The 15,644-nt window shown below is 45.4% G+C and overlaps 1 protein-coding gene across 2 annotated transcripts in view; it reads left to right on the plus strand.

Moving 5' to 3' along the window:
- The window catches only part of mcoln1a (mucolipin TRP cation channel 1a), a 53,588-nt gene extending 41,289 nt beyond the window's left edge, over positions 1–12,299 (plus strand). For both annotated transcript variants that reach the window (XM_041177296.1, XM_041177295.1), the window contains 5 exons: positions 129–230; positions 2,569–2,691; positions 3,909–4,115; positions 5,995–6,125; positions 9,403–12,299. In XM_041177296.1, the coding sequence (XP_041033230.1) occupies positions 129–230; positions 2,569–2,691; positions 3,909–4,115; positions 5,995–6,125; positions 9,403–9,439 (600 nt within the window). In that variant the 3' untranslated portion in view covers positions 9,440–12,299. The remainder of the gene's footprint in view (positions 1–128; positions 231–2,568; positions 2,692–3,908; positions 4,116–5,994; positions 6,126–9,402) is intronic.
- The last annotated feature ends 3,345 nt before the right edge of the window (positions 12,300–15,644 follow it).

Genomic DNA, 15,644 nt, shown 5'->3' on the forward strand with positions numbered 1-15,644 from the left:
TAATATCAGTAAAACTTATTAAAATTGACGATAATTTAAGCCTTTGAAATGTTCAAAAAAAAAAATCAGCCACTATTCCCTTACTTAACCATCCTCATCCATTACAAATCCCTGTGTTTATTTTTCAGAATTTTGCATCCTATGATGTGTGTAGTATTCTACTAGGAACTTCGACCCTGTTGGTTTGGGTTGGAGTTATCCGCTATCTGAGTTTCTTTCAGAAGTATAACGTAAGTATGAGCATTGTGCATCACTGCAAGACTGTGGCGAGATCGGAACTGCCATCAAACCGAGATTAAACTGTGCCCTTGAAGAAAGTTGTTTCATTCACAGTGCTTTTTCCACCGTTCATTTAGACCATGGCTGATCAGTACCTTAACTTCAGCTATCTGCTTGGTTTCACATCTCCAACGAACATCTGTCAACCTCAATTTTGATATTTTCAGTTGGTGGCCGGCTTCAGCTTTTTGTGTGGTCAGGAATTCCAGGTTTGCACTACACTTGGCCTGAGGAAGTGCTTCCTGACATCAGCCCTGAACAGTCTGTAAGAACATAAGATCGAGAGTAGACCATTTAGGCCCCTCGAGCCTGCTCCGCCATTTAATAAGATCATGGCTGATCATCTTGTGTTTCAATTTTCACATTCCCACCTCCCTACCCACCCCCCCCAACCTTTGATTCCCTTGCCTAACAAGAATCCATCTCCCTCTGCCTTAAAAATGTTCACTTCCTGAGGCAGTATGTTCCAAAGTCGCATAACCCTTTGAGAGAAAAGATTTCACCTCACCTCTGTCCTAAAAGGGCGACTTCTCGCTTTAAAACAGTGCCCCCTATTTCTGGACTCGCTCACAAAAGGAAACATCCTTTCGATGTCCACCTTGCCAGGGCCATCCAGGATCTTGTATTACTCAATCAAATCGCCCCTCACTCTTCTAAACTCCAGTGGAAACGGGCCCAGTCTGTCCAACCCATCCTCATAAGACAATGCACTTATTCCAGGTATCAAATTAGTAAACCTACTCTGAACCACCTCCAATGCATTCACATCCTTCTTTAAATAAAGAGACCAAAACTGTACACGGTATTCAAGGTGCAGTCTCACCATTGCCCTGTATAACTGAAGCATAACATCCTTACTTTTATGTTCAATCCTCCTCATAATAAAGGATGACATTCCATTAGCTGCCTTAATTACTTGCTGTACCTGCACACTAACTTTTTGTAACTCATGTACTAGAACACCTAGATCCCTCTGCATCTCCGAATTATGCAGCCGTTCTCCATTTAAGTAATACTCTGCTTTTTTGTTCTTCCTACCAAAGTGAACAGCTTCACATTTTCCCACATTAAACTCCATTTTACCAGATCACTAAACCTATCTATATCCATCTGCAACCTCCTCATGTCCTCTTCATGACATACTTTCCTACCTATCTTTGTGTCATCTGCAAATTTAGCTACCATGTCTTCACTTCCCTCATCTAAGTCATTGATGTAAATTGTAAAAAGTTGAGGCCCCAGTACAGACCCCTGTGGGACTCCACTCGTCACATCCTGCCAACCTGAAAAAGACTCATTTATGCATGCTCTCTGCTTTCTGTCAGCCAGGCAATCTTCTATCCATGATAATCTGTTACTCCCTACACAATGCACTTTTATTTTCTGTAATAACCTTAGCTGTGGCACCTTGTCAAGTGCCTTCTAGAAATCCTAGAATTCTAGAAGTCTACAGGCCCCCCTTTATCCACCACGCATGTTACTCTTTCAAAAAAACTCCAATAAATTGGCCAAACATGATTTTCCTTTCACAAAAGCATGCTGACTCTTCCCGATTGCCTTGAGCTCTTCTAAGTGCCCGGCTATAACCTGCTTAATGATCGATTCTAACAACTTCCCCATGACAGACATCCAGCTAACTGGCCCATACTTTCCTGTTTTCTGCCTCCCTCCCTTCTTGAATAGAGGGATTACTTTCCACTCTCATGGAACCTTTCCAGAATCTAGAGAATTTTGGAAAATTAATGCTCGTGCTTTGACTACCTCAGTAGGCACCTCTTCTAAGACCCTAGGATGTAGTCCATCAGGACCCGGAGACTCTAATTTTATGGTTACCCTGCCCCCCACCTTTTTTCTGGACCCTTCCCACCAGAGGAAAATGTTTCTTGCTCTCTCCCCTATCAAACTCTTCAATCATTTTTCAATGCCTCAATTGGATCACCTCCTAATCTTCTGCCCTCGACAGTACACACTAATGCAATCTGCCTTTATAATTTAACCCTTTTAGCACCAATGCTCTTCTAGTGAATCTGTACTCACTCCGAGGCCAGTCAAACCTTCCCAATGTCTGGTGCCCAGAGCTTAAACATCTCGTCTTCCTCCCTATCTTCCTTCCTCCTGTAAAACCTCAGACTTTCTCTGTATTGAAATACTGCCCCTCCCTCCGTAAGATATTTGCCCTGTGAAAGGGTGCTGTCTGAGTGCATGTGTATTGTCACAGCGTGTGCAACTGTATGAAGTACTCGATACCCTTGAGGCTGGCTTACTAAAATGATGCTGCTTTCTCCGCAGATCCTCATTGTGACTCTTCGGGCTGCTTTCCCCAATGTGATCCGGTTCTGCTGCTGTGTGGCTGTCATTTACATGGGTTACTGCTTCTGTGGATGGATAGTCCTGGGGCCTTATCATGACAAGGTAGGCGGGGGAAATGCTGGCCTGGGCGAGACCCAGTCATAGATAATGCATGTCTAAAGAAGTTTTACAACTTCGGAATTCTAACAGATTTGTCAGGCATGACCTCCCCTTGATGAAACCATGCTGCCTTTGCCCTATTATATCATGCACTTCCAAGTATTCTGAAATCTCATCCTTAATAATGGACTCTAAAATCTTACCAACGACTGAGGTCAGGCTAATCGGCCTGTAATTTCCTGTCTTTTCCCTCATTCCCTTCTTAAACAGGAGGGTTACATTAGTGATCTTCCAGTCCTCTGGGACCCTCCCTAACTCCGATTCCTGAAAGATCACCACTAACACCTCCACTATCTCTTCAGCTATCTCCTTCAGAACTCTGGGGTGTAATCCATCTGGTCCAGGTGCTTTATCCACCTTCAGTCCTGATTGGCACATCTGTTTTAGTAATATTAGTTGAAGAATAAGTATTATACTGGGAGAACTCTGTTGTTACTCTTCGAATAGAGACCTTAGAATATTTTACAAGCATCTGATAGGACAGCCAGGCCAGGCCTCAATTCGATATCTGAGTGACACACTCTCTTGGTACTGCACATGGAGTGTCGGCCGAGATTTTTGTGCTCTGGAACGAGTCTTGAACCTAGCACCTTCTGACTCGGGCGAGAGTGTTGCCCATTGAGCTGGTAGCAGCTTCACTGCTATGGATGTGCTTCAGCTCTGCTAGCTACAGGTAAGATTGGATGGGTAATGAATTCTCATCCCTCGCAGTGGAACAAACCTCGGGAACGAGGATCTGATATCTGGTGGTTTCTACAAATGAGAAACTAGCCCTGTTCAGATGCCCAGCTTACACTGTCTCAGTGCAAGTACCATGCAGAATATTTCTCATTCCCAATAAGCCCTAAGTCCAGCCCTCAATGATTCCAGCCTCATATTTAAAATTTTCGTCCTTGTGTTTCAATCTTTCCATGGCCTCAGCTTTCGATTTTGTAAGTGCTCTGACACCAGACCTTCCCTCTCCAAACCCTTGTTCCTTCTCTTCACCCCATCCCCTTCTTCTCCCCACCTCACACTCCTCCAGTCCCAGCCCCCACACAACTGACCTTCTGTGGTCAATGTTTGAACCACCTGGCAATGGGAGGATTTCTACCTGAGCCGCAATGGAGGAGCAGAGTCTTGTTGAATTTGTTCTAATGTTTCTCCTCATTCTGTTGCAGTTTCGGACGCTCTCCATGGTCTCCGAGTGCTTGTTCTCGCTCATCAATGGGGATGACATGTTTGTGACGTTCTCTCACATGCGGCAGAAGAGTACGCTGGTGTGGCTATTCAGTCAGCTCTACCTGTACACCTTCATCAGCCTCTTCATCTACATGGTCCTCAGTCTCTTCATCGCCCTCATCACTGGCTCCTATGAAGCCATAAAGGTTTGAGTGAACAGAGTTGCAAGGACTGGCAAATGTAGCTTTTTACATTTGAGTTGAATGGCCTAGATGTCCCAGAGGGGAAGCTGGTTAAATACATGAGAGAAAGGAATGGGGTGAGATGAAGTAAGGAGGAGTAGGAATAAAGCAGTTAGGTTGATTCGCCTGTTTCTGTGCTGTGAAAAAAAACCGGCAAACTCCTGAGGAACTTCAATCTGCTGTGGCTCAGGCTAATAAAAGCAGCAAAAGCAAAAGGGCTCCTGACGAAAAGATATTTTACAATGATTTATAATGTGACATCCCTATCTGCGCACTTGGGTATGGGAAAGATCCTATAGCACTATTTGAAAGCAGAGCAGGGGACTTCTGGTGCCCTGGCCAATATTCATCCCTCATCCGCCAAAAACTGATGAGCTGATCACCTATCTCTATGGTGGATCATTGTGGGATCTTGCTGTGTGCATTTGATTACCCCAGAATAATTTTTGGAATTTCAAGTGTTTTGCGATTGACCTAATAGATGTGATGACATACAAGCCTTTCTGTCACCCCTGTTTTGCACAGCTTGTGAGCAGTCATTGCCTCTGGGGTGGGACTTGTTTCAACACATCCTATTGGCTGGACTGACATCCAGGCCTGGGGGGGCACGGTGGGTCTGCAGTGTGTGTCACTGTTTGATTGCTGAATGGAGGGACGTGGGTGGCTTTTTTAATTCATTCAACCATGTGAGAAAACAGGAAAGCTAAAATGGTACTTTTTTTTAAAGACTTATTTTTTGTGTATAGATTACACGTAACTATGGCAGCTTCGGTCCTTGAGGTTTTAGTACATTTCCACCAGCAATAAGCGTACTGATTGGGGAATTTGTTTGTCTACTAATATTAGCCAATCCTTTAAGTTTGGCTACACAAACATGTGGGAGATAAAAACGGAAAAGTCTGTATTCCTCCGTTTAGAGTAGGGGACTCCCTCAAGCATGAATGATTGGTGAATGAGAGGGACTCCTTGATGTGACGGGACCAGAGGCTCTGAACTAGAGTCAGCTTTGCTGAGTCCGCACAGCTCTGGGCAGCACTTGCAGCATCTGCAATGGGCGACGCGTACAGGCCAAACACAGGCACTAAATCAGCAGCAGACAGTCATTGGCACTGCCCAACCTCACCACCCAACACTATTACAGGCTAGTCCAGCTATAGATCCGATGGCCCTGGAGCTACTCCCTGCACCACACTGACAATCAATAAGATGATCGTATTGCTGCCCAGAGTGGACTGTCTCATTAAAGATTCGCAGCGAGGCTGTAGTGCCAGTCCTGCTCTATCAGCTCTGCCACCAAAGAACCAGGTACTTGAGCAACCTCAGGACTTCCCAAAGCACTCTACAACATGTTAAATTCTTTGCTAATATAGGAAACTGGCAGTCAATTTGTGCACAGAAAGATCCCACTAACAGCAATCTGATAATGACCAGATAATCTGTATTAACGCTGGTTGAAGGATAAATATTGACAAGGACAATGGGGAGCATTCCTGCTCTTTGTCAAAATTGTGTCATGGGATCTTTTACATGAGAGATCAGATGGGACCTCGGTTTAACACGTGATAGACTGCAGCGCCTATATCACGTATTCAGTGTATCTAGTTTTCCACGTCTCCCCCCCCCTCCTTGGCGCCCCTCGCGTTGGGTTGGCTGTGCCCCTCCCCCCCCAGTGCCCCTCACGTGGGCCGCACCCCCCCCTCCCCTCCCCGGCGCCCCTCGCGTTGGCCGCGCCCCCTCTCCCCTCCCCGGCGCCCCTCGCGTTGGCTGCCCTCCCCCCTCCCCCCCCCCCCGGCGCCCCTCGCGTTGGCTGTGCCCTCTCTCCAGTGTGTTGTTTCTATTCCAGCATCATGGGATCAGTGGGGTACACCCCATCGAGCTACGCGAGTTCATCGCCGAGTGCACGGATGCTCCAAGCTCGGGCAAATTCCGCGAAGTGGAGAGTTCTGTCTGCTCGTTTTTCTGCTGTTGTGACAGGTAAAGTAGGAGTTGGTGAGACTGTTGTTTCTGTGCTCCTGCTAAGGTGGTCCTTTACATAGTAGGAAGCTAGCACCCCGGCCTCCCCACACATCCCTCCCCAAACCCTCACCGCCTCCGGTTTAAGGGGAGCTGGCGACCCGCCTGCTGAGGGCTCAAACACATGCTTAAGCAGTCCTCTGTTGTTTAATTCACAACATCCCCTGGCAAAGTAGCCAGATGTACAGGGCATTGTTGAGACCACGTCTGGAATACTGTGTACAGCTTTGGTCTCCTTACTTAAGAAAGGATATAATTGCGGTATAAGCTGTCCAGAGAAGATTCACTCGACTGATCCCTGGGGTGAGGGGGTTAGAGTATAAAAATATTAAATAGGAACAGGAGTAAACCATTCGGCCCCTTGAGCCTGCTCCGCCATTCAATAAGATCAGGACTGATCTTCTTGTGCTTCGAGTTCCACATTCCCATCTAACCCCGATAACCTTTGATTCCCTTGCCTAACAAGAATCTGTCTACCTCTGCCTTAAAAATATTCAATGATCCCACCTCCACCACCTTCTGAGGCAGCGAGTTCCCAAGTCACACAACCCTCTGGAGAGAAAAAAATTCTCCTCCTCTCTGTCCTAAAAGGGCGACCCCTAATTTTAAAACAGTGCCCCCTAGTTCTGGACTCACCCACAAGAGGAAACATCCTTTCGACATCCACCTTGTCAAGGTCATTCAGGATCTCATACACTTCAATAAAATCACCTCACAAAGTTCTAAACTCCAGTCTGTCCAACTGGGTTATCTTATGAAGAAATGTTGGGTCTGTATCCCTTGGAGTTTAGATGAGTGAGAGGTGATCTTATTGAAACATATAAGATCCTGAGGGGACTTGACAGGGTGGATGCTGAAAGAATGTTTTCCCCCTCAAGGGGGAATCTAGAACTCGGAGAGACAGTTTTAAAAAAAAAAAAATGAGGGGTCTCCCATTTAAGATAGAGACAAGGAGGAATTTCTTCTGAGTGTCATTAGCCTATGGAATTCTCTTCCCCAGAAAGCAGTGGTGGCATGGTCATTGAGTATTTTTAAGGCTGAGTTGATTAACAAGGGAGTCAAAGGATATAGGGAGTAAACAGGAAAGTGCAGTTGAGGCCACAATCAGATCAGCCATGACCTTATCAAATGGCGGAGCAGGCTCAAGAGGCTGAATGACCTACTGCTGCACATATGTTCATCTGTAAAGGGACTGGATCCAAGATAGTAACAGGAGGAGCCCATTCAGCCCTGTGAACCTGTTCCATCATTCAGTTGGTTCATGGCTGATTTTTGTCAGTACTCCCTCTACCACCTTTACACCCCACCCCCTGCCCCATTCCACCCACTCCCCTCGGTTTCACATCCCCCTGTAGCCATGCCCATCTATCGCTCTCACTTTTGGCATTTTTAACTGATCCCAGCCTCCACAGTACTGCCTGGCATCACATCCCTGAATGGTTTGGCACTAATTTTAAGGCTACGCTCCTTTGTCCTAGACTCCTCCACCAGAAGAAATAGTTTTGCTTTATTTACCCTTTCAAATTCTTTAAACACCTCAATTACATCTTTCTGTACTTAAGGGGATATAAGTCTGTTTATGCAGCTTGCCCTCATAATTTAACCCTTTGAGCCTCATAACGTTTTTAGTGATTTCTGTACCCCGACCTTTAACTCTCTCCCTCTGCTCGGCACCAATTTCTCGTTTCTCACTGTTCAGAAAGAACTCTGATCTGTCTTTCCTGGATGACTTCACATTTCCTCACATTGAACTCTCAACTGCTACAGTTTTGCACACTCACTCAACCTGTCAATGTCCCTTTGTAACTCACTGCTGCCATCTAAACTGTTTCCCTAACTTGGTGTCTCCAGATCCCTGGAGTGATCAACTGGCCAAGCTCCTTAATAGAGTTGGAGGTGTGCCAGTGAGGGCCTGCTGTAACTTTGCAGGCCAGTTCCCAAACTGGCTGGTTGGTGCTGACTGGGTAAGTAGCGAGGAGCTCAGTGTATTGCCCCAGCTTCGATTCTCGCTGACTTTGCCTTGGTCCAATCATCCCTGTCCTTTGCAAACTGCACTTTCCCTTGTTCCCAGTTTGTCAATTTTAAGATTCTTCTTCTTATGGGCTGTCTACAAAAGCCCCGCTATTTCCTCAGGCCTTGCAGCCCCATCTTCTGCTCATTTGCTTCACCTCACCATTGATGGGCTACTCATTCAGCCGCCACCCTCTGAAACTCTGCCCTCCACTCTTACCAACATGTGACCCCCTTCTGGGTTTCCAAAAACCTCAAAACCCTCCACCTTGAGGTTGTCTTTGGTTACCTGGTCTTGTGCCTCCATTCTCCTCACCCTATTGGTGCTCGTTCTTCGCCTTATGGTAAAGTGCTTGAGAATACCTTCCCAAGTAATGGAGAAATGCACACTGTTCCTGGTCTCTCTCCAACAGGTACACCCCAGACTCCCTAAACTGTTGTTTCTGGGTATTCTTCAAGCAGACCCCAGACTTCCTACATCATTGTTTCTGATTACACTTCAGAGAGTATGCCCTGAGAACCATACAGCACTGGGTTTTGGGAACCTGCACTTGAACTCTCTGGGTGTGTGTTGCTGCAGGAAGAGAACGTGCACTCCACATCGAGCAAACAGTCTTTGTGGCACCCCCAGCTTGGATTGGGGAGTCTTCAGGATGGTGTTAAACACCTCTGCCCACCCTGCCATACCCTTCCCCAAAACGCAGCTAATGCTCAATTCAGACCCAGAATAGGAGCACCTGCCCCTCTCAAGTGGCATTAGTCCAAGAATCAGAGATGGTATCAGACCTATTTTGATGGAGCAGTTAAGCTGGTACTGTGTTGTTCCAGTGTCTCCTAACACAAGTAGCACAAGTGCCCATGTAGGGGCGCCAATAATGATAAACAACCAGATGGGCCAATTAAACTAAGACTGCTTCTTAAAATACTTAAAGCAACTAAATCCCTGTCTATAAGACTATCTATACCCTGCGGTGCTCACATTGATCACTGAAGGTCTCTAAAGCTTACTAAATTTGGCATTCCCAAGCAGCCTCCCATCCAAGTATAAACTAAGTCTTGTTAGAATCAGTCCCTAGATCAAACGGGAGTGAGAACTTCACAGAGCAGAATTTGGACCATTGTTGCTCCCAGAATATTTGGAAATCGTAATGAATTGTTCTGTGGCTTTTGGAGCCATGCTTGTGCAACAGAATCTTGATTAAACCCATCTATCTCCTCCCACCCACAGGATGACCACTTATGAGGACACCCTCTTGGTAAACTGAAGGTGGTGTATGCTCAAGGCACTGCCGGACCTTGCACAGTGATTCCAGCTGTCTGCGCACTGTACAGTAACTGAATCTTCCAATCAGATACGGAATGTTGGGTGGACCCACAAAGGCTTTGTCCTCTGTACTTCAACTGTCACGGGGCCATATGCAGCAGAGTGGCTTGAGGGAGTGAGTAATGGAAATCCTTCATCCAAATAACTGATCAAAATGGCTGACACATAAGGAAGAATATTTTCAAATAGAGATATTTTAATTTTTACGTATTAACGTAAAGGAAATTTTACTGAGAGACTATAATGTTATTTAATGATTTTAATGCAATGAACTGTAGGTACTGATGTTTCCCTGCCTTCCCCATGTTCCACTGATGACACGTGCAACAGTAACTGGCCCTCTCACCTGATGGTGGAATAGACTCAACCAGACAACTTATGCCAGAGACGTCAGTAATTCCGTGCATGGGGGGGAGGGGTCAGTCTACATTGGTAAACTGGATCAATATGTTGGCAAATGGAACAGAATTAAACATTGGGGACTGCTACCCTCATAGAGGTCAGTGATTTTGCTATAATCCCCAGAGGCTATTCAGTCCCTTAAGCCTACTCAATGGTTGAGTTAGATCCTGGCTGGTCTGTATTTTAACTCCATTTTAACTGGTTTTATAATCATCTTAAACACCTCAATTAGATCACCTCTTCATATTCTGTCCTCCAGACCTTGAATATTCAACTTAATTCTTTTAGCCCTGGTATCATACTGATGAAACTGCACAGTACTGCCCTCCCAAGGCCAGTATATTCTTCCTGTGATGTCTGGAACTGAATGTAATATTACCAGCTTTCTTTTTGTGAGCTATTGATTTTCTCACTAGTTAGTAATCATCTGGACAGGCTAGCTGTTGAGTGGACTATCCAGCAGTGTTTTGCCTTGTGAACTGGGCATGAGAAGTCTCTCCTTCAAAGTGCTTTTTCCGCCCTCAGGGTTTCTGTTGACACTCGTGTTGGCCAATAAGTTGAAAGCAGTGAAAGAGTTATGGCAGGACTCATAGCAAGGAGTGTGTTTTAGAACAAACAAAGTCACCAGATGCTGTATAATCTGTGCATTGCAGTAAACTGTTTACAGAGTCTGTTTAAAAAGTCTCTCTCTCTTTCTCCAATGCAGAAAGTGGAGGATGGTTGCATAATACAAATTATGTGCATAAAACCAATCCGTTATTTAAAGCAGTGCAGTGTCCAGGTGGGATTGAAGGGGGAATTGCCCCATCATCTCCATTCTGACAGGGACTTGTCACTATATGCAGTGGGGACTTGTGTTGTCACTATATACAGCCCTTTTGCATTTTGCATTTCTCTTATTTGCTGCTTGGGCGGAGATGATATAGAAATTGAGTATTAAGGTGGTACAGGTTTTTGGTGACAGTTCACACAGCTGCCCCAGGACTCTGGCCCCTTTGTGTAACTGCAGGTTTGGGTTGAAGGCCATCTATCTCACGGTACTGGTGATATGAATCTCTATCGGGAACAGGAGTCCCCTTCAGCACTTTTTGAATCATGCCTTAAGAATAGATTTTGGTACAAGAAGGGTCCCTACCTATTTGGTGACCTGGGCTTAAGTGCCAAAGCACTGATAGCAAAGGGGCTGAAGATTTAAAGAAGCAAAGCTCTTTTAATTTGAGATCCTTTTAAAACATTTTAAAACTCAAATCATGATTTTGGTTCCCTTTGAGGCACTATGTAAAATAGAAGTAATTCACAAACTGAGCTGTTATTAGTCACCAGCTGTGGTGTAACAGCTGTATTTGCATCAACTCCAGTTGCTAGTTGGCTGGGATTGTAGGGGAGTGGGCTGGTGGGCAAGACTTTTGGGGAGCGGCACGGTGGGGGCTGGAGTTTGTGGCGGGGGCATCACAAGAGCAACACTAGCAGGGCACTGGGACAATGTTGTGGGAATCTGGTGATGTCTGGCCAGCGTTCAAACTATGCCCTGTGACTTCCCCAGCCTACCACCTCCCCAAGATACCGCTCCAGGGCTGCTGTCTGAAATGCTTCCTGCAGATAGATGTCTTCAGACAAAAAAAAAAGAAAATGGCAAATTCTAGGAATCTGAATTAAAAGTGGCAGTGCCCAGCAGGCAACTCAGCAGCTGAGAGGGAGAGAGGACATGCTGACATCAGACTTGCCCTCCCTGTCTCATCCAATGCTAAAAACAAGGGTCTGTACCCAGTGCTCTCTGGAGTTTGGTTCTGATAAAGGACCTGCACCCGACCTTCTTGGGAGTTCGGTTATGGTGAAGGATCTGTAACCAACCCCCTTGAGTGCTTGGTTTCAATGAAAGGTCTGTACACGACTTTCCCGTATACTGATGGGCCTGTGTGTACTTATCATGTGCTAGATGAGCCTTTGCATTTATCCTGTGCTGAGAGTATGTCTGTGTCTGTGCTTCAGATGGCTGATGCCCATTGATGTGCAAATTGTGCAGGAGCGATTAATCTCGCACCACATCTATGTCTCAATGTGGGGATACACAGATAATTCTGGAAACTGGGATCCATGTGTTGAAGGTTTATGTTCTATTAAAGCAGGGTTCTCTTCACTCCCCTTCATGGGATCATTTATACATGTAAGCAAGGCACTTTAGAGGATGAGAATACTCACAGCTCATATTAGGTTTGTTTTGGATGTGACAACCTGGGTCATTTTCTCGGCCATACATTCCTGTGTATGTGTGTTCTGCCTCCACTATGCTGCTCGGAATCCAGAAATACTCTTCTTAGATAATATAACAGCCTGTGTACAATTTCCTATATTATGCTTCTGTTTCCTAGACGCACAACTAATAAATTCAGTTTAATGTCTTTATCTCGTTTGGGGTTTCATTCTAGATTTTGTCGCTGGTTCGTTGTTGCCAGTAGCTCCTGTAAGTGACTTTGTGTCTCCTATGATCTAGAGTGCGTTTTTTAACAGCCGAGTATCTAGTTAAATACTGTAATCTCGGATGCTGTCATGTGCTTTTTCCAGACTGCACAGGCAGTGGACTGAAAAGCATTCTTGTGCAATTAGGCATGATGGTAAACCACCAAACTAGTTGATCTTACATAACATATACAAACGAGTAGCAAACAGTATTTGTGAAGAGCTCTGTTCATTTATAACTGCTCTTCATTCCCTGAAAATAACAAAAAAAATGTAAACTCGTAACACTGCAGGTGAAAACCCACTTGCAAGCCCTAATTTCTGTTTGTGACAATATGCATGTGTTCATCCTCTGATTCTGGTATCTCTGTGAAAGAGAGAAAGGAAAAGTTTGGGAGCCCTTTGCCCTCCTCCCTTAACTCTTGGTGAACTGGCATATGAGCTACCCATCAGAAGTTAGTACTCTGATATTTTCTGCCCTTTGATGTAGGAGCCACAGGCACCTGAATGTTCATTCAGCAAATCCTGCTGGGCACCTTGAATGAAAGCTATTCTTGGCCATTTAGATGTGTGGGGGAAAAGAAACTCTTTCATCATAAAAGAATGAAATGATTCTCATTGTTTATTAAATTAGAATGACAAAAGCCTGGAGTCAATGCCTGCTGGTTTAGGAATTTTATATAAAAGTTAAAACCTCTTATCAAATGGCAGAGCAGGCCAGAGGTGCTGCATGGTCTGCGCCTGCTCTTAATTTGTATAACCCAGCCAATCCATGGTGACCCAATTATCCAGGGTCCCTGCTGATACTACCAGCTCTCCTATCTGTATCTTCATGATCCCCTGAGATAGAGAAGAGATTGCTGGTATTTGACACCTGTTGCCCAACATATCATCCAAACCGCAATGTGAAAAGAGGGGTCAGCACCCCTCAAATGACAGGAGCAAAGACATCGTCTCCACCTCAGCCCCTTGTCCAAACAGTGCTGAGATCAATTACACAGCCTCGGGGCTCTTGCCTGGACTGAGATTGGCTGACTCGCCATAGATTAGCAATTGCATTTGGACTCCTGAGCTGTATGGAGTACGACCAAGGACAGAACATACATCACTTGATGGTGATAGCTGAACGGGTGTCTGCTGGCTGTCTACTGGCGTGAAGCATACAATGGTCAAGCCTCCTGTGTACTACAGTCTGGGCTTTAATACTTGACAAGTGGCTGACTTGTTGAAGTATTGAGAACTGTGAGGAGGATTGTGCTAAGATTCAGTAGGGTATATAGGCTGGTGGAATGGGGTGGCAGATAGAATTTAATGCAGAGAAGAGTGAAGTGATTCATTTGGTAGGAAGAATGAGGCAAGGCAATATAAAATTCTAAAGTTGATGCAGGGGCTGTGGGAGCTGGGGGCCTATGTGCACAAATCATTGCAGGCGGTAGGGTGGGTTGACAAAACGGTTAATGAAATGTGCAAGACCCTAGGCTTGGTAAATAGGGGAAAAGAGTACAAAAGCATGAAAGTCATGATAAATCTGTACAAAATCCTGGTTTGCCTTAACTGGAGTATTGTGTCCAATTCTGGGCACCATACTTTCGGAAGGATGTGGTGGCTTTAGAGAGGGTGGAGAAAAGATTCACGAGGATAGTTCCAGGTTTAAGGAACTTCAGTCAAGTGGATAGATTGGAAAAGCTGGGGCTGTTGTCTTTAGAGAAGAGAAGAATAAAGAAATCGGACAGAGGTGGTCAAAAATGAGGGGACTGGATAGAGTGGAAGGGTCGTGAACCAGAGGACAGAAGCTCACCATCACCTCAAGGTCAATTAGGTATGAACAATAAATGCCGGCCTTGCCAACGACACCCACATCCTAAGAATTGATATGAAAAATGTGATTGGCAAATGAAATGGCAGCGAGCGACATGAAGAAAAACGTTTTTACTCAGTGAGTGGTTAGGATGTGGAATGCATCGTCTGAGTGTGTGGTGGAGGCAGATTCAACCGTGGCTTTTAATAGGGAATTGGATGAGCATCTGAAGAGACAAAATGCAGTGCTGAGAGGAAAAGTTGAGGGTTGCTTTTACCTAGAACTGGCCCGGATTTTTGTGGGGCGAATGGCATTAGTTTGTGCTGTAACCATTCTAAGGCTATCCACACGGCTGCTGAGGATCACGTTATTCTACATGGCTCTTGGTCCGGCAACCCCTCAATTTTAAAATTCTCATCATCTCCTTTTAAGATATGCCTTGTAACCTGCCTCTTTGACCAAGCTTTTGATCATCTCTTTATCTCCTCCTTTGGTTTGGTGTGAAGCACCTTGGAATGTTATACAATGCCAAAGGAGTAATATTAATGCACGTTGGTGAGATATTTGATTGCAGAAGGCATCACAGCTGGACCGGAACAATCAATGTGTTCCAGAGGAGTTCAAGATTTCATTTGGTGAAATGTGGAAACTCGAGCGGTTTGATTCTCCACCATCCAACCCTCTCCTCCGTTTCCCCTCTCACCCTTTCCCTCCTCTAATTACTGCTCCGGAACGGTAAAGTATGAGACCAACAATGAGACATTTACCCCAGCTGAGATTGACCCCTGCACAGGCTGGGAATCAAACCTCCAGTCCCCTTGTCCACCAGGCTCTGGTAGACGCTGCCTTTACTTACTGCCCTTGGGGAGCTGAGTGGGTTTTTACAGGAATTTTATGCCATTGATGATTTCAGTAAAACTTTGCCTCAAGCTTTCGGAAGTTACTTTCAACATCCCTGCCTTTTTTAAAAAAAAAAATCCGGTTATAAAGGTCTGAGGAAGTTGTAAAACACCAGGCTGCACTTTGATATGAGTGTCAGCAAACTGTCGTTGCACTTTGATGTGGTGAAGTGATTCTTTTTTTCTCTCTCTTGACTGCCTGGGCCTTGATGGCAGCAGCAGCTGGAAGTCATTACTCTGTGATGTGATTTTCCGGTAATGTTGCTTCCCTTCGGCGTCTATGGGTTCTGGAATGACTGAGCCCGAGGGAATCATGTTGATGATGACTGACTGGGCTGGAAAGTACCTTGCGAACTTCACCATAGGACTCAACTCAGCTGTGATGCCCTCCACAGTTGACTCTGAGTGCTCTTCACGCACACACACACGCACATAAAGTGGCGCTTGAGCAAGACAATAGGGACTTGCCAGTGACTATATCCTGCAAGGAGTGGGCACCGGTAAAAGGAAATGGACCGGAAGTGACAAATGTTTTAAAAAAAGATTCAACACGGAGTGTGAAGGGTGACTGACCAATGTCCCGCTGGGTT

Source organism: Carcharodon carcharias, chromosome 30, assembly GCF_017639515.1.
Source record: "Carcharodon carcharias isolate sCarCar2 chromosome 30, sCarCar2.pri, whole genome shotgun sequence".
Classification (NCBI taxonomy): domain Eukaryota; kingdom Metazoa; phylum Chordata; class Chondrichthyes; order Lamniformes; family Lamnidae; genus Carcharodon; species Carcharodon carcharias.